The 26,663-nt window shown below is 42.4% G+C and overlaps 1 protein-coding gene and 1 pseudogene across 3 annotated transcripts in view; one reads left to right on the top strand and one right to left on the bottom strand.

The window, feature by feature from the left end:
• Positions 1-17,900, bottom strand: part of LOC139553753 (EARP-interacting protein homolog) — a 46,816-nt gene extending 28,916 nt beyond the window's left edge. Inside the window, exons 1-5 of one of the 3 annotated variants that reach the window (XM_071366389.1) lie at positions 17,796-17,900; positions 17,109-17,324; positions 15,124-15,207; positions 11,337-11,469; positions 9,626-9,788 (exon numbers count right to left, since the gene is read on the bottom strand). In XM_071366389.1, coding sequence (XP_071222490.1) covers positions 9,626-9,788; positions 11,337-11,469; positions 15,124-15,207; positions 17,109-17,150 — 422 coding nt within the window. In that variant the 5' untranslated portion in view covers positions 17,151-17,324; positions 17,796-17,900. Of the gene's footprint in view, positions 1-3,290; positions 3,313-9,625; positions 9,789-11,336; positions 11,470-15,123; positions 15,208-17,108; positions 17,389-17,795 lie in introns of those variants that run through there. The other 2 variants (XM_071366387.1, XM_071366390.1) reach the window with 2 other exon arrangements.
• LOC139553091 (trafficking protein particle complex subunit 12-like) overlaps positions 17,860-26,663 on the top strand; it is a 31,112-nt pseudogene continuing 22,308 nt past the window's right edge.

The following is a 26,663-nucleotide window of genomic DNA, read 5'->3' as shown; positions in this document are numbered from 1 at the left end:
GTCCCCAACCAAGGACGGCCTACAGCAGCACCTAGATCTTGTTCCAAAAAATGTCCAGTTGCCAGGACCACAAATCACATTCCATCTAGACACCATTGCCCTAGAGCACACAAAAAACGATACATACCACGGTCTAAACATCAGCGCCACAGGTAACTTCCACAAAGCTGTGAACGATCTGAGAGACAAGGCAAGGGCCTTCTATGCCATCAAAAGGAACATAAAATTTGACATAACAATTAGGATCTGGCTAAAACACTTGAATCAGTTATAAAACCCATTGGCCTTTATGGTTGTGAGGTCTGGGGTCCGCACACCAAACAAGAATTCACAAAATGGGACAAACACCAAATTCAGACTCTGCATGCAGAATACTGCAAAAAATATCCTCTGTATACAACGTTAAACACCAAAAATGACATGCAGAGGTGAATTATGCCGATACCCGCTAATGATCAAAATCCAGAAAAGAGCCGTTAAATTCTACAACCACCTAAAAGCAAGCGATTCCCAAACCTTCCATAACACAGCCATCACCTACAGAGAAATGAACCTGGAGAAGAGCCCCTTACCTTCTTATGGCTGCAGGGGCAGTATTGAGTAGCTTGGGTCAGAGGTTCCCAGAATAAACTGCCTGCTCCTCAGTCCCAGTTGCTAATATATGCATTATTAGTATTTGATAGAAAACACTCTGAAGTTTCTAAAACTGTTTGAATGATGTCTGTGAGTATAACATAACTCATATGGCAGGCAACAACCTGAGGAAAATCCAAACAGGAAGTGGGAAATCTGAGGTTGGTCGATTTTCAACTCATCGCCTATCGAATACACAGTGGGATATGGGTCAGTTTGCACTTCCTACGGCTTCCACTAGATGTCAACAGTCTGTAGAACCTTGTCTGATGCTTCTACTGTGAAGTGGGGCCGAAGGAGACGGGAATGAGTCAGGTCTATCATGAGCTGACCATGCTCTGACCATGCGCGTTCCCATTAGAGGGAGCACTGTTCCATCGCACTTCTGAAGACAATGGAATTCTCCGGTTGGAACTTTATTGAAGATTTATGTTAAAAACATCCTAAGGATTGATTCAATACATCGTTTGACATGTTTCTACTGACTGTTACGGAACTTTTGTTTACCAAACACGCTAACAAAAATAGCTATTTGGACATAAATTATGGACATTACCGAACAAAACGAACATTTCTTGTGGAAGTGGGAGTCCTGGGAGTGCATTCCGACGAAGATCAGAAAAGGTAAGTGAAGATTTATAATGCTATTTATAACTTTTGTTGACTCCACAATTTGGCAGGTAACTGTATGGCTTCCTTTTGTGGCTGAACGCTGTTCTCAGATTATTGAATATTGTGTTTTGCCGTAAAGCTTTTTGAAATCTGACACAGCAGTTGCATTAAGAACAAGTGTATCTTTAATTCTATGTAAAACATGTATCTTTCATCAACGTTTATGATGAGTATTTCTGTTATTTGATGTGGCTCTCTGCAATTTCTCCAGATAATTTGGAGGCATTTCTGAACATGGCGCCAATGTAAACTGAGGTTTTTGGATATAAATATGAACTTTAACGAACACAACATATATGTATTGTGTAACATGAAGTCCTATGAGTGTCATCTGATGAAGATCACCAAAGGTTAGTGATTCATTTTATCTCTATTTCTGCTTTTTGTGACTCCTGTCTTTGGCTGTAAAAATGGCTGTGTTTTTCTGTGATTTTGCGGTGACCTAACATAATCGTTTGTGGTGCTTTCGCTGTAAAGCCTTTTTGAAACCGGACACTGTGGTGGGATAAACAAGAAGTGTATCTTTAAAATTGTGTGAAATACTTGTATGCTTGAGGAATATTAATTATGAGATTTCTGTTGTTTGAATTTGGCGCCCTGCACTTTCACTGGCTGTTGTCATATCGATCCCGTTAAAAGGATTGCAGCCATAAGAAGTTAAGCAAGCTGGTCCTGGGGCTCTGTTCACAAACAGACCCCACAGAGCCCCAGGACAGCAACACAATTAGACACAACCAAATCATGAGAAAACAAAAAGATAATTCCTTGACACATTGGAAAGAATTTACAAAAGAAACAGAGCAAACTAGAATGATTTTTGGCCCTAAAAAGACAGCCCACAGTGGCAGAAAACCTGACCACTGTGACTCCCCAACTTAAGGAAATCTTTGACTATGTACAGACTTAGCGAGCACAGCCTTGCTATTGAGAAAGGCAGCCCTGGCTCTCAAGAGAAGACAGGCTATGTGCACACTGAGGTTGAAACTGAGCTGCACTTCCTAACCTCCTGCCAAATGTATGACCGTATTATGTCTTTAATTTTTCGGAACTTTTGTGAGTGTAATGTTTATTATCCATTTCACTTGCTTTGGCAATGTAAACATAGGTTTCCCATGTCAAAAAAGCCCCTTAAATTGACATTGAATTTTGAGAGAGAGAGAGAGAGAGAGAGATGACATTGAATTTTGAGAGAGAGAGAGAGAGAGAGAGAGAGAGAGAGAGAGAGAGAGAGAGAGAGAGAGAGAGAGAGAGAAACGTAAAATGTGTGGGGGTGGGGCAGGATAAAAAAAATCAGCCATGCCGTGTTAATGTACAATTGAAGACAGGTCGCCACGGCCGTTCACATTACTGACAGTATTGACTGGACTGCATGACTATCTGGCTGTCTGGGCTCCCATTGGGCTAACATTGATTGCTAACAGTCCCTTGGAGTGCAAATCACACTCTGTGATAACCCCCCCTCCAACAACACACAGGCATACACACACCCCTGTCCGCATAGGCTCCACACTTAGACATACACACACACAAAACAAACTTTACTTCCCCCCCTCCTGTCACACCACAGTGTAGACAATAAAACAGTGTGTCTGTTGAGCTTCATGATTCCTCAAGGTGCTCACCCAGGCCCTGATTGGTCCTAATCGCTCCATGGGAATCGATTCCTGAGCCTGGTGCTGCTCCAAATCGAAATGAGGTGCTTGGCTCCCCAAAGCAGGGGAGAGAAATATATATATATATATTAAAGCTTTGTTTGTTTCTTCAATCCAGGCACGCTTCAACACGACACTAGCCCAAATGTTTGTCCACCCAAAGGAGGGATATGGTGGCTGAATATAAGAGACGTGGTGGAGGATGGTGAGACAAAGGCACAGCCATACAGGCATAAAGGACGTACAGACAGACAGACTCTCACATACTCCTTCTATCACACACTAACAGACTGACACACTCTCGCTCAAACAAGGCTTCACACACACACACACCTGCTGATTGCTGTACTCCTGCCAGCGTAGTCAGAGCGAGCGGGGGCTACAGCCTGAAAGAGATGGACGAGGTGGGTACCAAACCAAAGCCATCCATTTCTCAGAGCCAATACAACAAAGCAAAGGATACAAGGCTCACATAGCAAACAGAACACATACACAGATATAGAAACAGATAGAGAAACATGCCATTCAGAATGTTGCAGCTCTGAGGATGTCAGACACCAGAATCAGCCATCTCCTCCTCGGAGCCACACCTCACCCACCCTTGGATTTTCACCAACAGAAGGCTATTACACACACACGCACACATAGTAAATGGACCTCTCGGAAATATAAGAAAATACTGCTCAGGGAAGACTCAAAATGGAAACATGTCATTTGAAATGCTAAAATGCATTATTTTTTCCAAAGGGATGAGGCAGCTACCGAAGTAAAAAATGGGATGAGCATTGATTTGATTTTGCTGTACATTAAATGATGGTGAATGTAGTGTATGCAGCTATAAGAAGAGGCCTGAGCAGTGGCTGAGCCCTGGGATATGTAGGTCAGTCAATACTTTGCACAGCACAGCATACCAAGCCAACAGGGAACATTCCCAGAACATTAGCTAAGACTCCCATTATGATCTAGCTAGGGTTTTATCTAACATTAGGAGTCCTCTTTAGGTTTCCTAAAGTTCTCTTTAGGTTTCCAGGTAATGTAATAACACAATATACCAGTAATGTTTTCCCAGCCATCCAAAATAGGTTCTGTGAAAGAACTCTCCATTCGTTGCAATGATTATAGAATGGTTGTATAAAACATTTGCCTGATGTTGCAAGAACGTTCCTATAAGATATTTAATCTGTTCTTTAAAAGGTTCCCAGATTGTTTCATTAGGTTGTGTGAACATTGTGGGGACATCCCAAAAGATATGTTAACAAAACATAAAAACTGTCCACTGTGTGGATGATTCTACAATGTTTCTTTTAGGGTGCAAAAAACATTTACCTGATGTTACAAGAATGTTCCCAGAGTACATTTTGTCTGTCCTTTAAAAGGTTTCCAGAATGTTTCATTAGGTTGTGGTAACATTATGGGGACATGACAAGAGCTATGTTCCCAAATCCCAAAATATGCTCAATTGTGATGACATTCATACAATGTTTAGGTTAGGCTGCACAGGACATTTCCTTAATGTTGTAAGACTGAAATAAATCTGTTTTTATGACATTCATAGCATATTTGTTTTAGGTTTAACATAATATTCCATTGATGTTTACACAATATACATTTTACCTCGTCTTGGAGGTCCTCAGAACGGTACAAGAACATTTATAAAATGTTATATACAGTAAAAACTTGATCAAATTTTACCACAACACTCTCAGTATGCAAATGAAAGCTTAAGAAAGCAGACTGGAATACATCCCCATTATGTTTCTTTCCATATTGAATGGCAATTCTCATTTGATGATTGTATTGTAGGCAGGGTTGGGGAGTAACGGATTACATGTAAGGGATTACAAAAAACGTTAACTGTAATACCAGTAAAATTGTAATTAGATTACAGATCATTTTGAAAAACTAGATTATTACTTTGAGGATTAGTTTTAAATTCATATTTGACAATCCTCTATTTTCTCAATAACATTCTAATTCAGCATTTAAAAAAGGCGCAAGTTGAAGTTTGTTTCACATGTCAGAGACCACAATGATGACACACCAAATGTGTATGATGGATCGTGGGATTCGTGACTACCTCATGAGAGAATGCCGAGAGGGCAAAGTTGTCATCAAGGCAAAGGGTGGCTATTTGAAAAATATCAAATCTATTTTGATTTGTTTAACACTTTTTTGGTTACTATTATTTATTATTCTACATGTAGAAAATAGTAAAATAAAGAAAAACCCTTCAATGAGTAGGTGTTCTAAAACTTTTGACCGGTAATGTATGTACGCTACCGTTCAAAAGTTTAGGGTCACTTAGTAATGTCCTTGTTTTTGAAAGAAAAGCAATTTTTTTGTCCATTAAAATAACACAATTAATCAGAAATACAGTGTAGACATTATTAATGTTGTAAATTACTATTGTAGTTGAAAACGGCAGATGTTTTATGGAATATCTACATAGGCGTACACAGGCCGTTTATCAGCAACCATCATTCCTATGTTTCAATGGTACGTTGTGTTTTTTTTAAATATATATTTTTATTTTAAATACTCATTTATTACAAAAAACACAAGGAAGGGGTAACATTAAAGTATTAGAACATGAAGGAAAAACAATACAGCATCAAGACACTATCAAACATGTATCAACATTGTTCTGAGAAATGAAGGCTATTGAATGCGAGAAATTGCCATGAAACTGAGATCTCGTACAACGCTGTGTACTACTCCCTTCACAGAACAGTGCAAACCGGCTCTAACCAGAATAGAAAGAGGAGTGGGAGGCTCCGGTGCACAACTGAGCAAGAGGACAAGTACATTAGAGTGTGTAGTTTGAGAAACAGACGCCTCACAAGTCCTCAACTGGCAGCTTCATTAAATAGTACCCACAACACACCAGTCTCAACGTCAACAGTGAAGAGGCAACTCCGGATGCTGGCCTTCTAGGCAGAGTTACAAAGAAAAAGCCATATCTCAGACTGGGCAATAAAAATAAAAGATTAAGATGGGCAAAAGAACAGACACTGGACAGAGGAACTCTGCCTAGAAGGCCTGCATCCCGGAGTCGCCTCTTTGTTGGTGTTTTGCAGGTACTATTTAATGAAGCTGCCAGTTTGGTTAAAAATAAGTCCTTGATTATTTGCCCATATCATGCAGCCTACGTGGCAGTGTGGAAATGATCTCAATTGAGCAGTGTAAAGTACTTAAGTAAAAATATGTACTACTAAGTACTACTTAAGTCGTTTCTTTTGGTATCTGTACTTAACTATTTAAATTTTTGACAACTTTTACTTCACTACATTCCTAAAGAAAATACTGTACATTTTACTCCATACATTTTCCCTGACACCTAAAAGTACTCGTTACATTTTGAATATGGACCAATTCACGCACTTGTCAAGAGAACATCCCTGGTCATCTACTGCCTCTGATCTGGGAGGACTCACTAAACACAAATGCTTTGTTTTGTAAATTATGAGTGTTGGAGTGTGTCCCTGGCTATCCGTAAATAAATAAAAACTAGAAAATGGTGCCATTCTTAATGTAAGGAATTTGAAATGATTTATACTTTTACTTTTGATACGTACATTTTATCAATTACATTTACTTTTGATACTTAAGTATATTTAAAACCAAATACTTTTAATCAACTAGTATTTTACTGGGTGACTTTCACTTTTACTTGAGTCATTTTCTAATAACTTATCTTTACTTTTACTCAAGTATGACAATTGGGTACTTTTTCAACCACTGCAATTGAGTGCAGGAAATGCAGAAATGAAATTTGTTCTGAAATTTGTTTTGTTTGAAGTTGAATTGAACAGTATAAAACAATCAGAATGGAGAAAGGATCACTCACCAAGGATCACTCACTACTCATAAAGCACCCTGGGATCACTCACTACTCATAAAGCAAACGTAGAACTTTTATTATTCAAAAACTAAAAATACCGTCAAATACCATCTTTATTATTTTTTAAATACTTTAAATATATTTTTTAAATATAATATTTTAGCCACATCTCCCAGACCTAGGTCATGCTCAGGTAAAACCATTTGGCTAATCTATACATATTTCCAAGTCCTATTCTTGAAGATCAAGGGGTATAACATTTATTGGAATGACTGGAATTCTCATAAGACTTTGTTTAATGTAAAGATATAATTTAATCGTATTATTATATGTCGTAGAAAGCGATGGGTTAGAAGAAGCGTACATAACCAACCCATATAGTAAAATTGAACATCCATATTTGCCAGCTATGTACTGTAAACTTTAACATTGATTTACCCTGCAATAGATGTCGTTCAATTGGTAAAATAAATTTTTTGTCTTCTTCTAATGCCTCTTAAGGGGAAAGTAATCTAAAAATAACTAAATGTAATCAGATTACGTTACTGAGTTTGGGTAATCCAAAAGTTACGTTACTGATTACAATTTTGGAAAGGTATCTAGTAACTGTAACAGATTACATTTAGAAAGTAACCTTCCCAACCCTGATTGTAGGTGATCTAAAGACGCATAATAACAACTTAATTCATAGAACATTTGAACAGCATTTAATCATACAAATAAAACCATATTTTTATACTTCATATGTTGACAATCTGCACATGTGGGGTTTGAACCTGCAATGTATGGTTTCCAAGCCAGGTCTTTTATCCACCAGGGAAGCTCTCTTACATATATTATTTTTCAGTATAGCATCGCAGCATGGTCAATCCACAATTCCACAATGTTAAGCCTTCTTAAACATATCTAACCAGTATTTCTCTGGATAACGGGGTTATTCACCATAACTTCACCCATCCTCTTTATATGCTATGCACTTCTCTTCATCACGTGTTAAACGTTTTATTATGAAATGTGATTTTGAAATTGAGAAAACGTCAAATAGTTTTCTTATTGAGTTTGAAGGTTCTGAGAAGCATATGAATACACAACAATACAAATCAAATGTTCAAGTTATTTAAAGGTAGCCCTATCTAAATAAAATCACATTTTATAAGACTTTCAACATATGTGATGAAGGTAATGTCCTGTGCAACCCAACTTAAACATTGTATGAATGTCATCACAACTAAGCATATTTTGTGTTTTGGGAACCCACATTGTTCCCACAACCTAATTACATGTTCTGGGAAACTTTAAAGAATTCAGAAAGGCTGTTCTGTCAACATTTGGTGCACCCTGATACAAACTTTATGTAAATGTCAGCACAACCGTACAGTTTTTGTGTTTTGGGAACATATCCCTTGTCATGTCCCCACAACCTAATGAAACATTCTGGGAATCTTTAAAGAACAGATTAAATATGTTCAAGGAACGTTCTTGCAATATCAGGCAAATGTTTTATACAAACATTCTGTAATCATCACCTCGACTGGACAGTTCTTGCGCTATGAGAACATCCTAACGAATGTTCTGGGAACTATCACAGAAACTATTTTGATTTGCTGGATAGTATGGTAAAGTAAAGTATAGACCAGGATACCCTTCTGTATGGGAGGGAGAGAGAGGGATTGAGGGAAGGAGCAAGAGAGCGACAGAGAGACAGGGAAAGTGACAGAGGGTGATAAAGAGATAAAGAGGGAGAATGAGAGATAGAGAGATAAAGATAGAGGAAGATAAGCGAGTATAGTGGTATAAATGGTGAAAAGCAGGGCGATTGATTTAAAAAATACATAAAAAACAGAGATGGAGTCAAACGGTGAAAGATGGAGAGATAGAGGGGGAGAAGGAAAGCAGATGAGATAGAGGGGGAGAAGGAAAGCAGATGAGATAGAGGGGGAGAAGGAAAGCAGATGAGATAGAGGGGGAGAAGGAAAGCAGATGAGATAGAGGGGGAGAAGGAAAGCAGATGAGATAGAGGGGGAGAAGGAAAGCAGATGAGATAGAGGGGGAGAAGGAAAGCAGATGAGATAGAGGGGGAGAAGGAAAGCAGATGAGATAGAGGGGGAGAAGGAAAGCAGATGAGATAGAGGGGGAGAAGGAAAGCAGATGAGATAGAGGGGGAGAAGGAAAGCAGATGAGATAGAGGGGGAGAAGGAAAGCAGATGAGATAGAGGGGGAGAAGGAAAGCAGATGAGATAGAGGGGGAGAAGGAAAGCAGATGAGATAGAGGGGGAGAAGGAAAGCAGATGAGATAGAGGGGGAGAAGGAAAGCAGATGAGATAGAGGGGGAGAAGGAAAGCAGATGAGATAGAGGGGGAGAAGGAAAGCAGATGAGATAGAGGGGGAGAAAGAAAGCAGATGAGATAGAGGGGGAGAAGGAAAGCAGATGAGATAGAGGGGGAGAAGGAAAGCAGATGAGATAGAGGGGGAGAAGGAAAGCAGATGAGATAGAGGGGGAGAAGGAAAGCAGATGAGATAGAGGGGGAGAAGGAAAGCAGATGAGATAGAGGGGGAGAAAGAAAGCAGATGAGATAGAGGGGGAGAAGGAAAGCAGATGAGATAGAGGGGGAGAAGGAAAGCAGATGAGATAGAGGGGGAGAAGGAAAGCAGATGAGACAGAGGAACAGAGAACGAGGGGAAAAAGAACAAAGGAGAAAAGAGCAGAGAAAAGGATCAAAACAGGAGGTCGTGGAAACCCTAGTTTCAGGGTAGAATTGATATGACTGTGTTGTGTTTTGTTGTATACAGTATTGTAGTTGTAGGTTACGGTCTGAGTGAAACCTACCAGGAGGCGTTGCCGTGGGAGCTGTTGTCAAGGTGACAGAGGAGTTCCAGGTTCTGGGGGTTGTGGGAGTTGTGGGGATCGTCTGGGGATTCATGGCTCCCTGACTCCCACTCTGGGGGCATCCTCCAAACAGCCCCACACGTCACCACGCGACTCTCACTGGCTGGAGGGGACAGGAGAAACAGGCAGAGTTACACACCTGAAGAGGGTGGGGGAACTGGGAACTCACGCAGGACATGGGTGTGAATGAAAGACAGCACATGCAGGGTTCCAGCTGGACCAGATCTATAGGACCTACTTAGGGACCCGTTTTGGGGTTCTCATAAACCTGGTACAGCTAGATCCCTGTAGGTGCTGGCTTGCAATCAAATCCATTTCTTGAGTGTCCTGAAATGTACAGCGAGCTGATCGTGAGTAGATAGATCGAGCATGTCAAGTGACAGAAACATTATTCATAAAAATAAATTCCATGTCTGACATGCATGTGTGTCTACAGTGGGATGGTCTGGTCTCTGAGGTCTAACCCATTCCAGCAGCAGCTGTCATCATGTGAGCTGAAGAGTGTAGGGCCCAGCTGAGAAGAGAGGCAGAGAGGGATGAAGATTGAGAAAGAGAGCAATAGAGCAAGAGAGAGAGGAGATATAAGGAAAGAGAGCGAAACAGAATGAGAGACAGAGCGAGAGACTAACTGTGGGCCTCTCCCTCTGGTTTCGGCTGCCCCTAAAGGCCTACCCTTGCCTCCACGCCTCCCTGCTCTCACTCTGTCATGGCTGTCTACACATGTAAAGCTATGCCCCATTCACACCTCCACCACACCACCATCCCCACCACAACACTATCCCCACCACAACACCATCACGAGAGAGACAGCCTATCTCCCCAGATCAGACAGTGAATAGGAAGGAATTTGCCTCAGCAGCACCTGTATAGAAAAAGATAGTGGGTAAAGTGAGGGCATAGGATCTTCACTTCTTTTTGACTGGGGCTACTCCATTAGATTGGATGTCATGGTAATTACGTTTCTCTTTTGAACTGTACTCTGACATAATGTGTATCACAGCCCTCCGCCACAATAGGGCTGATGCAAAGAGAGGAGAGTGAGAGTGCCGTGGCCTTGTTTTCAATGCCTCTCTCCCGGTTTCTCTCCTCACAACTACAGTAGCCTACATCCAGAGCTGATTCCAACTGTCACTAACCCCACCAAGGCTAAAGGCATCCATCTAATAAACTCAGAAATGTAATTACTTTTTTTTCTCCACTCTTTCTCATCCAAATCGTCTCTTCATGTTTGTTTAGATTTGTAATTGTCTCGAGGCAACTGTTGGCAGAAGGAGTGTGAGAGAAATGGGACGCGTTACTTTAGCATAATTGCTAGCGTGAAATGGCAGGGTGGGAGCATGGTGTGAGTCTGGGCTTGTGTGTCATATCTTGGCCATGGTCAGGGGTACACATGGCTGGCTAGCAGGGTTCTCACCGCCTTGCCTAGATGCTTACCTTAAGTAACATCCTTTCATTTCAAGACAGAATGCAGTTGCTATACCTTATGGGGTCACGAGATTTTCCTGAACACACTAGTTGTGAGAGAGAGACTAGTAACATAAAGACAGGAACGAGAGACTGAAAAAATTAGAGATAAAGAGCGAGAGAGGCAGACAGACAGAGAGAAGGAGAAAAAAGAGAGATGCAAGGGGAGCGCGGGCGGGAGCCTCACTTTTGTTGTAGCAGGTCGTCAGCACGGCTTTATCTGCAGGACTGGCGCTGATGTGCCATATCTCCCCTGCCTGGTGCTGCAGGACGCTCTTACTAATGATGTTATTCTCATCATCAAAGTCAATGATGTGGATCTGTGGAAAGGAGAAAGGAAGAGTGGAGAGAGAGAGGCGGGAGGAGAGAGAGTGAGGGAAGGAGAGCGAGAGAGGGGAGAGCAGTGAGGACGAGGTTCTAGTGAGAACACAGACAGACGCGCGCCTCCCCCCCCTCATCTTTCACCAGTCGCCCTAACCCTCAGCAGTTCAAAGCACCTCTCACACAAAAAGGTTCCGTCTTTAATATGACAGTGAACGCAACCTTAAATGCAGACATCACTTATTAAGATGTATTAACTTCACACACCCACTGCGTGTTTTGCCTTGATTTCCCCTTAAAAGCAGCGATCAAACACTCCTTCAGAACGTCTAAGACGGCAGAAAGAAAGGTCTAATAGAGGAAAATCGATCAAATCTAGTTTGCACCCTTCACGACATATGATAAGTAACATGTGGAACACCAGAGCAGGCAGGGGTTACCATCTGTGAAATCAGTATGTTATTATTACTGTTATTTTATTGTGTTACTATTTCCTTTTTTATTTATACTGAACAAAAATATAAATGCAACATGTAAAGCGTTAGTCCCACGGTTCATGAGCTGAAATAAAAGATCCCAGAAATTTGAGACACGCAAAAAGCTTATTTCTCTCCAATTTTGTGCACAAATGAGTTGAGCAAATGAGCAAATATAATCCATCCACCTGACAGGTGTGGCATATCAAGAAGCTGATTAAACAGGATGATCATTACACAGGTGCACCTTGTGCTGGGGGCAATTGTGCTAAAGCCACTCTAAAACGTGCAGTTTTGTCACACAACACAATGCCATAGAAGTCTCAAGTTTTGGGAGGGAGCGTGCAATTGAAATGCTAACTGCAGGAATGTCCACCAGATCTGTTGCCAGAGATGTTAATTTCTCTATCATAAGCTGCCTCCAATGTCGTTTTAGAGAATTTGGCAGTACATCCAACCGACCTCACAACCGCAGACCACGTGTAACCACGCCAGCCCAGGAACTCCACATCCAGCTTCTTCACCTGCGGGATTGTCTGAGACAGCCATCCGAACAGCTGTTGAAACTGTGGGTTTGCACAACCAAAGAATTGCTGCACAAACTGTCGGAAACCGTCTCATGGAAGCTCATCTGCGTGCTCACGTCCTCACCAGGGTCTTGACCTGACTGCAGTTTGGCGTTGTGACCAACTTCAGTGAGCAAATCTTCACCTTCGATGGCCACTGGCACGCTGGAGAAGTGCTCTTCACAGATGAATCCCAGTTTCAACTGTACCGGGCAGATGGCAGACAGCATGTATGGCATTGTGTGGGCAAGTGGTGTGCTGATGTCAACGTTGTGAACAGAGTGCCCCATGGTGGCAGTGGGGTTATGGTATGGGCAGGCAAACGCTACAGACAACAAACACAATTGCATTTTATCAATGGCAATTTCATTGGACAATGGTTGAGAGGTGTTGTGGACCCAAAGCTTCCAGTTTAATTGATTGCAGTTTGTCTAACAGCCATGAAGTTATCTTGCTATCATCTTCAAGGTCAGCAGACTAAAGAGTTGGCATTACAATAGAAACCGTAGGCCTAATATTTGCAAGCAAGCTGTGTGCAGGACTTTGGAACTTCTATTGACTTGACTTAGGCCTATTTGAATTGACCATTATGGAAATCTATTTTATAGATATTTGACTTAGGTGGTAAAGCAGCGACAATCAAGAGGTTTGATGTGGTTAATAACACCCGTCATTCTAATAAGGCTGAGTCTCACTGCACCGTGGGGGCCATTAATCTGGTTGCACTGGACAATAACTCCAGGCACTCCTCTACCCTGTTCACTTTTTACAGGCAGGGAGGAGAGGAGCAGAGCATCGGAGCAGCAGAATACAGCGTCCTTCAGCTGCCTCAAAGTCACACAGGCTGCCATTAACCTTGGGCTGGACCACATCGAGCAAAGATTATTACACAAAGTTATAATTTTATGGAGGGGAGACATACAAATAAATTCCGGTGCTGGTGGGACAGGGTAATTGGAGGGAAGAGGAAGAGCGGTAATAGGGCCCCTGAATGAACCCAGGGTGGAGGAGAAGTCCTATGGGTGATTTATCCTGCGTTATTCCCCAGCCGGAGCCAGCGGAGTGACTTATCCCTGCATCCCTCTCTCAGCCCAGTCGGGCTTCCTTCCCAGCCCGTTGTAATTATGTTGCAGAAAAAGACTGGATAAAAATGAGCTAGCCGACAGTCTCCATTTTTGGGCCTTTAGTTAAAGCTCTTTAGTGGTGCGGATGACAGTTAGCGGGACAGAGGAGTAGGGAACTGGCAGAAGTGGCAGGGCTGAGATGTTTTAATGCCACACAAACTGGAGGAGCCCCAAAGTTCTGCCATTCATATTGCACTGCCCTCTCAGGGCTGGAGTGGCACTTAAGGTGAGAGGAAGGGAGGGTATAAATTAGATATCTGAAGCCCACATTAGAGAGGCAGGAAGCTTAGTGACACGTCCAAGCTACTGTATAAGTGCCTGAGGCCAGAGACAATCAGGTGGTGTCGCTATGTGACCAATGCCTGGGGGTGGGACTGAAGCCATCTTCAAGGAGGAGTCCACTTGCTGGAACAGCCAATAATCATAAGTGAACCAGCATTGTGATAAGGATGGGATGAAATTATTGCTCCCTTTGTTGTGACTGCAATGCATTCAGAAATGCTGGTACAAAACACCCAAAATTCTGTTTTTCAATTCTCAACAACAGTGCTTGGTGCAGGGATCACAGCAGTACTATCATTATAAGTATTTTCCTCTCAAAAATATGGCGTGGGTGATCAAACATAAGTACTGTTTGTCTGTTCAACCACCAGGATAGATTTGGAATGGGCTCCAGCAACATATTTGAACACCCACAGCCAGAATTAAAAAAAAAGCATAGACCATTTTCTCACCAAAGGATGCCAAAACCATTTCAACACAGACATCAGTCTCTCCCTCTCTGAAATCAGTTATTACACCCCCCCCCCCTCACACACACACACATTTATGGCCAACTGTTTCTGTGGTCTGTCTACATGATGACCTAGGAAAGACACACACACACACAAGGATGGGTTGGAGTCAGCCCAATAATAGTGCCAGAGGCCAAGGCTAAGCCTGTCCTCACAGCACTATCTGGTCCTCACAGATGATCCTAGGCTTGTTTACTAGGCCTACAATTCTCAAAGGCACATGGCAGCTGGACAAGGCTTGAGTTAACCCACTTAACTGAAGGTACCACTAAATAAGCAGAGCGTGGCATGGACAGTCATGGCACAGGCAATAAGATGTTGCCTTACAACCCAGTCTTGATGCAACCCAGGAGGAACTAGTTGTGAGGTATCAGTGGGTCTCAAGTCCCATCTCAACACGTGGGCCAATCTTGGCTGGAATACCCCATTAGGAATACTAGAGGCCTCGGTGGGCTGAAACAAGCAGCCAAAGAGCTACATCAGATAAAGGATCAAGTGAGTCCACTGTGGATGTTGATCCCATCAAAAATATATAGTACCTTTTTAGTACAACTTTAGATTACATCCAAAAGTGGGCCCCACATTAGAAGAACAGACACTTGTACAATACCCTTCCTAGATGGTCTTCCAACGCATAGGCTATATACAGCTGTAAGGTGTACTACTGTTGGTAGGTGCAGTCGTTTGACTCACCTGATTGTCAAATTTGAGGGACTGGGTGCCCACAAGAAAACGAATGGCATCCGATTCAGCTGTCTGGGAAGTAAGTGCACGAGCCTGCAAAACAAGATACAGTTGGTACATTGTAAAACTGTAACTAATGTACACTACCGGTCAAAAGTTTTATAACACCTACTCATTCATTGTTTTTTCTTTATTTTTACATTGTAGAATAATAGTGAAGACATCAAAACTATGAAATAACACATATGGAATTATGTATTAACCCCAAAAAAGTGTAAAACAATATATTTTATATTTGACATTCTTCAAATAGCCACCCTTTGCCTTGATGACAACATTCTCTCAACCAGCTTCATTAGGTAGTCACCTAGAATGCACTTCAATTAACAGGGGTGCCTTCTTAAAAAGTTCATTTGTGGAATTTCTTTTCTTCTTAATGCGTTTGAGCATTAAGGTAGGGGGGTATACAGAAGATAACCCTAATTTGGTAAAAGACCAAGTCTATATTATGGCAAGAACAGCTCAAATTAAGCAAAGAGAGACGACAATCCATCATTACTTTAAAACATGAAGGTCAGTCAATACAGAACATTTCAAGAACTTTTGAAGTTTCTTCAAGTGCAATCGCAAAAAACATCAAGCTCTATGATGAAACTGGCTCTCATGATGACCGCCACAGAAATGGAAGACCCAGTGTTACCTTTGCTGCAGAGGATAAGTTCATTAGAGTTGTAAGCCTCAGAAATTGCAGCCCCAAAAATGCTTCACAGTGTTCAAGTAACAGACACATCTCAACATCAACTGTTCAGAGGAGAATGCGTGAATCAGGCCTTCATGGTTGAATTGCTGCAAAGAAACAACTACTAAAGTACACCAATAAGAAGAAGAGACTTGATTGGGCCAAGAAACACGAGCAATGGACATTAGACAGGTGGAAATTTGTCCTTTGGTCTGGAGTCCAAATGTTCGATTTTTGATTCCAACTGCCGTGTCTTTGTGAGATGGATGATCTCCGCATGTGTAGTTCCCACCATGAAGCATGGAAGAGGAGATGTTATGGTGTGGGGGTGCTTTGCTGGTGACACTGTCTGTGATTTATTTAGAATTAAAGGCACACTTAACCAGCATGGCTACCACAGCATTCTGCAGCTATAGCCATACCATCTGGTTTGGGCTTAGTGGGACTATCATTTGTTTTTCAACAGGACAATGACCCAACACACTTCCAGGCTGTGTAAGGGCTATTTTACCAAGAAGGAGAGTGATGGAGTGCTGCATCAGATGTCCTTGCCTCCACAATCCCCCAACCTCAACCAAATTAAGTTTGTTTGTGATTAGTCTGACCAGAGTGAAGGAAAAGCAGCCAACAAGTGCTCAGCATATGTGGGAACTCCTTCAAGACTGTTCCAGGTGACGCTGGTTGAGCGAATGCCAAGAGTGTGCAAAGGGAGGCATATTTGAAGAGTCTCAAATATAAAAATATATATATATATATATATATATATATATATATATATATATATATATATATATATAAAAAAAAAATATGGTTACTACATGATTCCATATGTGTTATTTCATAGTTCTGATGTCTTCACTATTATTCTACAATGTAGAAAATTGTACAAATTAAGAAAAACCCTTGAATGAGTAGGTGTTCTAAAACTTCTGACCGGTAGTGCATGTATGTACAGTATGTAATGCTATGCCTATACAGGGCTTTACGTGACGAATGTATCACTAAAGCATGATGACATTGCAAAGCAACAATGTTGACGTACATTGAAGAGAGTTCAGATGAATATTTGTAAACATTAGAGTTACATAGCTAGGACGAGGTTGCCCCAGTATTTGGGCGTTAGAGATGTCGACAAGTCATACTCCTCGTTGACGTCTCTAACGCCCAAATACTGGGGCAGGACGAGGTTGTCTGACATAGCTATACTGTATCCAGCTAACGTTAATGCATGCATATCTCCGACGTGGAACTGTACCTGAAATTCGAGGCCGTATATCACAGGTGCATCGTCCTCCATGTCCGACGTATGTTGCAAGCTTATTATTACTGCTTGAAAGCGTTACGTTTAATGTGAGATTTCACAAATAAACTGTTTGCACTGTTTATCCATCACCTCGCTGGATGTTATTTTAATTCCGAAAACGTAAAAATAAATACTTACGTAGCGTACAGTGAATGTCCGTAAATATATCTGGAGAAAGAAGATGTTTACGGTTTAAAATGCGTAAAATATTTAAGAATACCAATTCGACAGATACGTAGGAAATTTGATTCCTATTGGACATTGTACATTTAACTTCCTGGAAGATTCACGCAGGCGCACTATTGCCGTAGCTCAGTAGCCGTCATCATTCCTTAGCAAAGGTAATCTAAAGCGCCTTGTTTTTGTTTACATTGGTTTACAGCTTAATAGGGGAGGCTGATGCATCGCTACATGTTATTTATGTAAGCAAGTGATTTGTATGAATATATTTATAAAAGTAGATATGTCCTTTTTTGCCATTTGAAGCACCTCTAGCTTAGCACGCTAACTTTAGCTAGCCATCATTACCCAAAAAGCACAACAATCTACTAGCCATAGAAATTGAATGAATCATTGTATATCTATGCTTCTAAGCCCGTATGATACATTTCATTGTAAAGAACATGACAAAGTACTTACAATAAATCATATTTTTAGGTAACCTGATTTATGATTCCTCCATACTATTATTCTCAGGGAAAATATGGATAGCAACGAGACTCCTGCACAGAGGCCAGTCACCCTGGACATCACAGGAGGTTGAACCCAGCCTGAGTGAAGACTGTATCCCTCCAGAGCCAGCCCCCACCCTCTCGCCCTCCTCTGATGTCCTGTTCCAGGAGGAGAGCATTGACCTGGGGTGCGAGTCCTTCATCACTCCCCAAGAGGACAGCCACAGCACACCCTCAGAGAGCCTGATGGACAAGCTTAACGACCAGATGATGGAGAGTGTCATGATCTCTGACTCCACCAACAACAGTGAGGAGGACCATGTGGTTCCCATGGACAACCTGCTGGAGCAATTTGAGGAGAGAGAGGAGGAGCCAGCAGCAGCAGTGGTTAAAGAGACCTCAGTGGAGAAAGAGAAGAAGGAGGAGAAAGTGGATGATCTGATTGGACAAGACACTACTGAGATCAAGATAGAGGCTGCGACGATACAGACAAGTCCAGTAGCCTCTAGCCCTGAGGAACCAGTGGATGATGTGAAACCAGAGCTAACTACTGAAGAGCAGGATTTTGTCACCGTCTCCACTGTAACCCCAGAGGACAGCACCCCCAGCCCAGGCACCCCTAAGCATGAGGCAGCACCCCTGGAGGCCAGCAATAAATCAAATCAAATGTATTTATATAGCCCTTCTTACATCAGCTGATATCTCAAAGTGCTGTACAGAAACCCAGCCTAAAACCCCAAACAGCAAGCAATGCAGGTGTAGAAGCACGGTGGCTAGGAAAAACTCCCTAGAAAGGCCAAAACCTAGGAAGAAACCTAGAGAGGAACCAGGCTATGAGGGGTGGCCAGTCCTCTTCTGGCTGTGCCGGGTGGAGATTATAACAGAACATGGCCAAGATGTTCAAATGTTCATAAATGACCAGCATGGTCAAATAATAATAATCACAGTAGTTGTCGAGGGTGCAACAAGTCAGAACCTCAGGAGTAAATGTCAGTTGGCTTTTCATAGCCGATCATTGAGAGTATCTCTAACGCTCCTGCTGTTTCTAGAGAGTTGATAACAGCAGGTCAGCAACAGCCATGTCTAATCTTGTTGTACAATGAAGTGGATCATTTGCTTATTTGTAGACCTATACCTTTTTTTGCGACCTACTCGCCTACCTGTGTGACTGTGTGTGTGTTTCAGGGGGACGCTGTGAAGGACCTGATGATGCGTCTCATGGGGTGCAGGCAACTATGAAGAGACATGTAACTTATAGCCAACTCTGTTGAACAATCCTTCCTGGGCGTCAAACAACTAATTGTGAGTCAATGTGCGTGCATGTTAATGTTGGTGCAAACGGATTTTATACATCTACATGTAGTGCCTTGTTAGAAACAACTTATTTTCATGCCGGCTTGGCTTACTCATGGGCAATTCCACGGTAGTTCCACCATATACCTCTTTCACCTTTAGATCGCTGTACTTCTACTTATTCAGTGATAGAAGACCGTGTAAATGGCTACGTTTGCTGATTTTGGGTAGTGTGCATGCAGCAGATAGATACCCTTGATATTCTGTGATGACTACCTGGAGTATGCCACACCTTCCTCATAGAATGGTGTTGTTAATAGCACAGCTCCATAAAATACCCTATAATTTCTCTGGCTCACCTCTCTCCCCTACCTCTACATATAGCATGAAGATTAGTCTGAATAGCGACCTCTCCTCCCCCATCACCCTATCCTCCTTCCTCCATCTTAGCTGCTGACCCGCAAACGACCCTGACCTGCACTTGGTATTTAAAACGTATGCACCATAGCAGCCGGCAGAGAGATGGAGAGAGAATAGAAGGGAGGGAGGAGATCCTCCAGGCTCTGAGTTCTCTCCTGCTGTGCCGATGTATAATGCATGGGAGCTGTGTACATATTTCAAGGCCTTCTGGTCTCTACTTACACAAACACACACATCTGGTGCTGGACTGCAGTCTGCCAGGATGCACACATGCACACCCTCTCACAGAGTAGACCACTTGACCGAAGGCTGAAAATACCACCTGGTGTGTGTGCGTCACTGACTCTACCGATGCACACCAGCCAGCGTGGGCGGCCCCCCAGTGTAAAGAGGGAGTGAAGGAGAAAAATAAAAAGAGAAGTAGAGTGAGTCAGGCAGGTCTGTTGAAATGTCAGTGGGCTTTGCTCCTCACAGCTCCAGACCGACTCAGCCAGTCAACCTTACACTGATCAATACATGTGATTGATTGCACCAAATTTGAGACAACCGGGTAGTCTCTTTCTCGATTCGCTCAGTAAATGTTGGCAAGGTGTGTGTGTGTGTGTGTGTGTGTGTGTGTGTGTGTGTGTGTGTGTGTGTGTGTGTGTGTGTGTGTGTGTGTGTGTGTGTGTGTGTGTGTGTGTGTGTGTGTGTGTGTGTGTGTGTGTGTGTGTGTGTGTGTGTGTGTGTGTGGTTGTACAGAGCTGTGTGTACCCTGGGGTTGTACTGACTAGTGAGGTGTGTGTGTGTACACTTCTCCCCCCTGATTCTTGGGGCTGCTGGGAGCTGGCAGTGACTCATGCTGCAGTGCCAGAGTGTGACTGCACCCACTGCCACTGCCTCCACACTCCCTCTGAGAACACACAAACGCTGGCTCACACAGAGGGAGGAGCACAGAGATGAGGGAAGGGAAGAAGAAAGGGGAGAGGAAAGATAGAGGGAGTATGACAGAAGAGAGAAGGGAGGGAAGAAGATTTAAGCGAGGGATAAAGAGGAGGAAGCAGCCTCTGTGGTAAGAGTGAGGTTTTGAGAACAGATGCTGTGTTCTCTGTCTCACTCCATCATTCAATCCCCTGCTGATCCACAGACAGCGGCAGTAGTGATATGCACCACTGAGTGAACATTATTCACATGTGGCAGAGCTCAACTAACATCTTATTAGCACCAACTTTACATACAGTAACTGAGTCCAAATATCATAGCTACACACTGTCACTTTAAATGGAACTGACCCCAACCCTGTAGAATGTTGTGGAGAGGTCCTCTTTGTCTCTGCTGGATTAGCTGTCCTCTGTCCCTCAAGTTCATTGTGTCTCTTCCTTCTACCCCTCTCTCTTTTCTTCCTTTCAGGGCTAGTGACCTGTCTGTCCTCTGTCCCTCAGGTTCTCTCTCTCCTTCTACCCCTCTCTCTTTTCTTCCTTTCAGGGCTAGTGACCCGTCTGTCCTCTGTCCCTCAGGTTCTCTCTCTCCTTCTACCCCTCTCTCTTTTCTTCCTTTCAGGGCTAGTGACCCGTCTGTCCTCTCCCCTGAGTCAGCATTTCCCCTCTTGCTCAGCAGGGCTCAAGGCCTCCCTCCCTCTCACCCCACCCTCATTTCCTTGGAGGCTTGTGTGTGTGACCTGTTTCTCCTCCGTCTCTTGTGGCCAATGTCTGCTGGTCACTGCCCGCTCTTGCACAGCATTATCCATGGCTTCTGTCTGTCACCTTCCCTCCCTCTGGTGACCTGTCTCCCCCTCTCCCGAATCCCTCTCCATAGTGATTCTGGCCTAGGGCCTATATTTCTCCCTGTGGCTAGTCGGCGTCCCCTCTCTCTCAGCAGGGCCCAGGGCTGGCTAATCTGTCACTTTGATTCGCCACCTCTCTCCTTCCCTTTCTCCCGCCATCCCTCTCCCTCTCTTCCTCTGCGGCCAATGAACTCTCTCTCCTACCAGTGTGCTGGTGTCTGGGCCTGTGTGCTGGGGCCAAATGTCCAGTGGAGGACAGGGCGGGGGCCGGGGGAGGTATGATCAACATCATCCCACATTACATGCTGACCACACCGCTCGTGTCGCAAAGTAAATGTAAACATACATGTTATTTAATTGCACCCACACTGCTCGCGCGCGCCAACGAGCGTCTGTGTTGCTAAGGGCTAAAATAGAAGTCAATTCTATTTGTGACGCTGAACGTGGTGAAAGTCCTGCCTCTCCCATCTCCTCATTGGTTTATAGAACAGATACCCACGTGCCATCTCCTCATTGGTTATACCCACGTGGGTGATTGAAAGATTAACTGAGTTTGGTCGGTCATTGTGGTAACTATGAAAGTTAGATGCCAATCGCCATATAAAGTCCAAAGAAGAAAAAGCCTGGAAGGAGGAGAGATGACTAGAAACGATTCGGTTGACTGTTTTATGTGTGGATTAATTGTCGGAGTAGAGGACCTTGCGCATTTCAGGTAAAATAACTAAACGTTTATATCCCAGGACAAATTAGCTAGCAACAGCAAGCTAGCTAAATAGGACAAATTAGCTAACAACTGCAAGCTAGCTAGCTAAATTGCCATAAATGTTTAATGATTTTCGACCTGTCCCCAAATTAATATAATTGGTTCAGAGTTAGTTTTGATATTTCAACCTGCGTGTTGTGATCGCGTTTGGTGTGGGGGGACAAAATCAATTTGCGCACGGCCGGTTTGGGTACGGTGTTACTCCCACCTTGGCTGGGTCAGCCTCAGCCTTGATGCTCCCTCCCCTATGTAACCACATTGATCTGCGTTATAGCTACCTGGAGGTGTACAGCCAGAGAATTGTCATTACCTCAACAATCCTTTACAACACTGAGACTTGGCCGTGCTAAGTCAGCGGTTTGTCTGTCTATCAGTGAATGACTGATGTCACCCAAAGGAGAATCGTTTGGAACTCTCCCAGACAGCCATTATAGCGTAATACATCGTTTCTATGCAAGCCCTAAGATAGTTACTTCACATATTTTCTGTTTTATTCTATTGTCCCAGGGCTCTAGATGTCTGGATGCCTTCAAATAGAAACTACTGTGGTCTTTAGAACAGTCAGCCACCAGTCCATCGTCTGGCCTTGAGGCAAAGCCCTAGTCTGGCTCTCTCAGGGCCGCTAATACAAGGACTCCAGCCCTCCATCAAACCATCAAAGACAAGTTAACCACTATCCACACCTAGATGCTAGTGTATTGTGCATTCTGACTTTCTTACTTCTCTCCCCTCAGTATTCATTCAAAATGCTGTGGCTAAATTGAAGTGTCACTGGAACTTAGTATGTTATGCAGAACAGGGCCCGCAATAGGGCGAGAAGCCTTTCTACTGTGTTTGGCTGGAGGCTGGCACCTCGTGAGAGCCCTGGCAGTGGGCGTGCAGCCAGCTTTGTTTCGGGCGTTTTTACTTCACCAAAAGAAAATCTCTGAACTTGTGATCTTCAACACAATTAGAAATGCTCACCCCTTTTAAACCCACAATGCTGCTAATTGATAATCTAGCCTTGTGTGTGTTTCTGTGTGTTTGTATGAGTAGGGAATCCAGTGGCATTCTATTGAAGTATTAAGCTCTTCTCCTATGGAGTTGGGATGGAGCTCCCTGGTGGCTGGCTGCCCAAGGCCTGCTTGGTTTCAACTGCTCTCCTATGGAATCACTCACTGTTACCCCTCAGAACTGTGGCTAGTCACACAGTGTATGATCTGACAATAGCTGACTTGTCATCCTCTTAGTTATCTCTCCCCCAGCTGTGTGTTTGTGTGCGTGCACATGTCTATGCTCTTAACCTTTCACGGCTACTAACCCCGGATCCGGGAGCACCCCCCACCCCCCACACACTGATTAGCATAGATAGCATAGCTTCACAAGTAGATAGTAGCATCTAAATATCATTAAATCACAAGTCCAAGACACCAGATGAAAGATACAGATCTTGTGAATAAAGCCACCATTTCAGATTTTTAAAATGTTTTACAGGGAAGACAAAATATGTAAATCTATTAGCTAAACACGTTAGCAAAATACACCACTATTCTAACTCCATCAGTTTCTTACTCCTTCAGGTGCTATCACCAATTCGGCTCAACTAAGATATTGATAGCCAATAACCTATAAAAAAAACCATCAGATGACAGTCTGATAACATATTCATGGTATAGGATAGTTTTTGTTAGAAAAAAGTGCATATTTCAGGTAGAAATCACAGTTTACAATTGCACCGACCATCACAAATCCACTAGAATTACTAGATAGAGCAACGTGTATGACCAATTTACTCATCATAAAACATTTCATAAAAATAGACAAAGCATAGCAATGGAAAGACCCAGTTCTTGTGATTTCAGACCATATTTCAGATTTTCTAAGCGTTTTTCAGCGAAAACACAATAAATCGATAAGTTAGCATACCACATGTTCCAACGTTACCAGAGCATCGATTCCAGCCAAAGAGCGCTATAACGTAATCACCGCCAAAAGATATTAATTTTTTCACTAACCTTCTCAGAATTCTTCCGATGACACTCCTGTAACATCATTTTACAACATACATATACAGTTTGTTCGAAAAGGTGCATATTTAGCCATACAAAACCGTGGTTACACAATAAAAATACTAGGAAATCAAGCCTCAATATGTCTGACGTCATCTATCAGAGTGATCTAGTTTAATTGAAAGCTAATCATATACTTGACTAAAAAATACAGGGTAGACAGGAATCGAAAGACAAATTAGTTCTTAATGCAACCGCTGATTTACATTTTTAAAATTATCCTTACTTTTCAATACAGGGTTCGCCAGGTGAAGCTATACCAAACAAAATGGCGAAATATGCGTTTAAAATATTTCGACAGAAACACGGTTTATCATATTAAATATTGCTTACTTTGAGCTGATCTTCCATCATATTCTTGGGCAATGTATCCTTTCTATGTTATAAACGTCTTTTGGTCGATAGATGTCCTCTGTCCTTCGAAATGTCCACCACCAACGACCGACACCCCGAAACGTTTCCAAAGCTAAAAAGGGCACGACAAATAAATTCCTCAAAATCGCACTAAACGGATATAAATTGCTATAAAACGGTTCAAATTAACTACATTATGATGTTTTTAACAACTATAACGACTGAAAACATGACCGGAGAAATATCACTCTCTAAAAAACGATTTGGAACGAGGCAAGTCCGATGGCCTTCACGCTTCAGGCGCACGATGAGAAAGGGGGGTCTCTGTACATTTTGGGCTTTTATAATGGCTGGGAATATCCCATCGAGTTCATTGAAAACGTGATGACGTACAGACACCCAGAGGAAGACGTAGGCAGTGTCGGTTTCTTCATAGCATTCACTGTCGCCTTAAAAACAGACCCCAGATCAGAGGTAAAAATTTCTGAAATCTGAACCCTGTCATGAAAAGTGCTGTAGAAATTGTTCTGTACCACTCAGAGACAAAATTTCAACTCCTATAGAAACTATAGACTGTTTTCTATCCAATAATAACAATAATATGCATATTGTACGATCAAGAATTTAGCACGAGGCAGTTTAATTTGGAGACACAAATATGCTAATGCGGAACAGCACCCCCTATAGTTGCAAGAAGTTTTTAAGGGCTTCTGTAGAACCTTTTAGTATAGGTGAATTAAAAGGGATGAGGTAAAATTAAGTTGATTCCCTGGCTGGTGTCTGTGTGCAAACACTATGCACGGCTAATCCACTTCCTTCTCCAGTGTGAGAGACGAGGGAGTGTTAATTTAGCCCTGCACTGTGGCCCTGCTCAATACACATTGTGTTCATCGGCATTTCCTCATTCAATTTCAGCCAATATAATCTGTATTTTATCTCATTCTCATTTGATTTGGGGGGGATCCGAGTACCTCTTATTGCAGATTATTATGAGTGGAGCTAAATGATCAATCCTGGCATTATCACTCTACTGTTCTCTCTCCCACCTCTTCTAATTGAAATGACTCACACTTGGGATACACCATTCTATTATTCCTGTTGTTGGGTGTTTTCTAGGGCTGGGAATTGCCAGGGACTTCACGATAGGATATTATCAAGATACTTAGATGCTGATACGATATGTAGGCCTATTGCGATATTGTGATATGATGTTTCAAACATATTGCTCACTATGCACTGTGTATACAAAACATTAAGAAAGCTATGATCTCTTATTGGTGTAAGTCTAAGCTGTTGGGGGGGGTCTAAGCTAACATGGATTTGTTTTATGATTGTCATACTATGGAACATTTAGCTATTTGATTTAGAATTGTAGGACCCCTTTAGGTATACATTTTTTGTGGATAAAATATTTAATTTGGCCTTTACTACTACAGCTCATAGACCCCTTTCTGTGTTTGCAAACATTGCCGCACGAGGGCGGTGCGTGCAAGTTGGTGGCAGAACAAGAGGGAGTTGTTATTTTTTTTTTATATGTAAACTTTAACTAGGCAACTCAGTTAAGAACAAATTCTTATTTACAATGACGGCCTACACTGGCCAAACCCGGACAACGCTGGGCCAATTTAGTGCTGCCCTATGGGACTCCCAATCACGGTCGGTTGTGATACAGCCTGGATTCGAACCAGGGTGTCTGGGTGTAGTGACGCCTCTAGCACTGAGATGCAGTGCCTTAGACCACTGCGCCACTCTTATAGAACGCTAGCAAAAAAAGCCTCTATTAACATGTTGTTTATGAGTGCGTTTCACACTACTTTTGGATTATAATTGGATTTTAAGCCTCGTATGAATGTCATGTTTACTATGTTTGTGTCGTCATCGCAAATCAACTTTAAAAAAACACTTCAACCAGTAAAATGTCTCTTTGGCTAGCTTTTACTACAGCCTATATCAATGAGCGTTAGCATTCTAGCTAACAACTGCTGCATCAAAAATAGTTATTTTACAAATATCACAACCAAATATAATATTAGCGACTGTCCAAGCAAGAATCAAAACATCATTGTAAGTGTATGAGAACCCAAAAAAGTTATTTTGTTTAGAAGTAATAAAATCGTAAATCTAATGTAGGCTATGCTCAATATTAGGAAGGTGTTCCTTATGTTTGATATACTCTGTGTATGTCTGCTGCAGAGA

The sequence above is a fragment of the Salvelinus alpinus genome, chromosome 25 (genome assembly GCF_045679555.1).
Source record: "Salvelinus alpinus chromosome 25, SLU_Salpinus.1, whole genome shotgun sequence".
In the NCBI taxonomy this organism is placed as follows: domain Eukaryota; kingdom Metazoa; phylum Chordata; class Actinopteri; order Salmoniformes; family Salmonidae; genus Salvelinus; species Salvelinus alpinus.
Note: the sequence above shows the minus strand (reverse complement) of the source record. Positions and strands in the feature narration are given on the sequence as shown.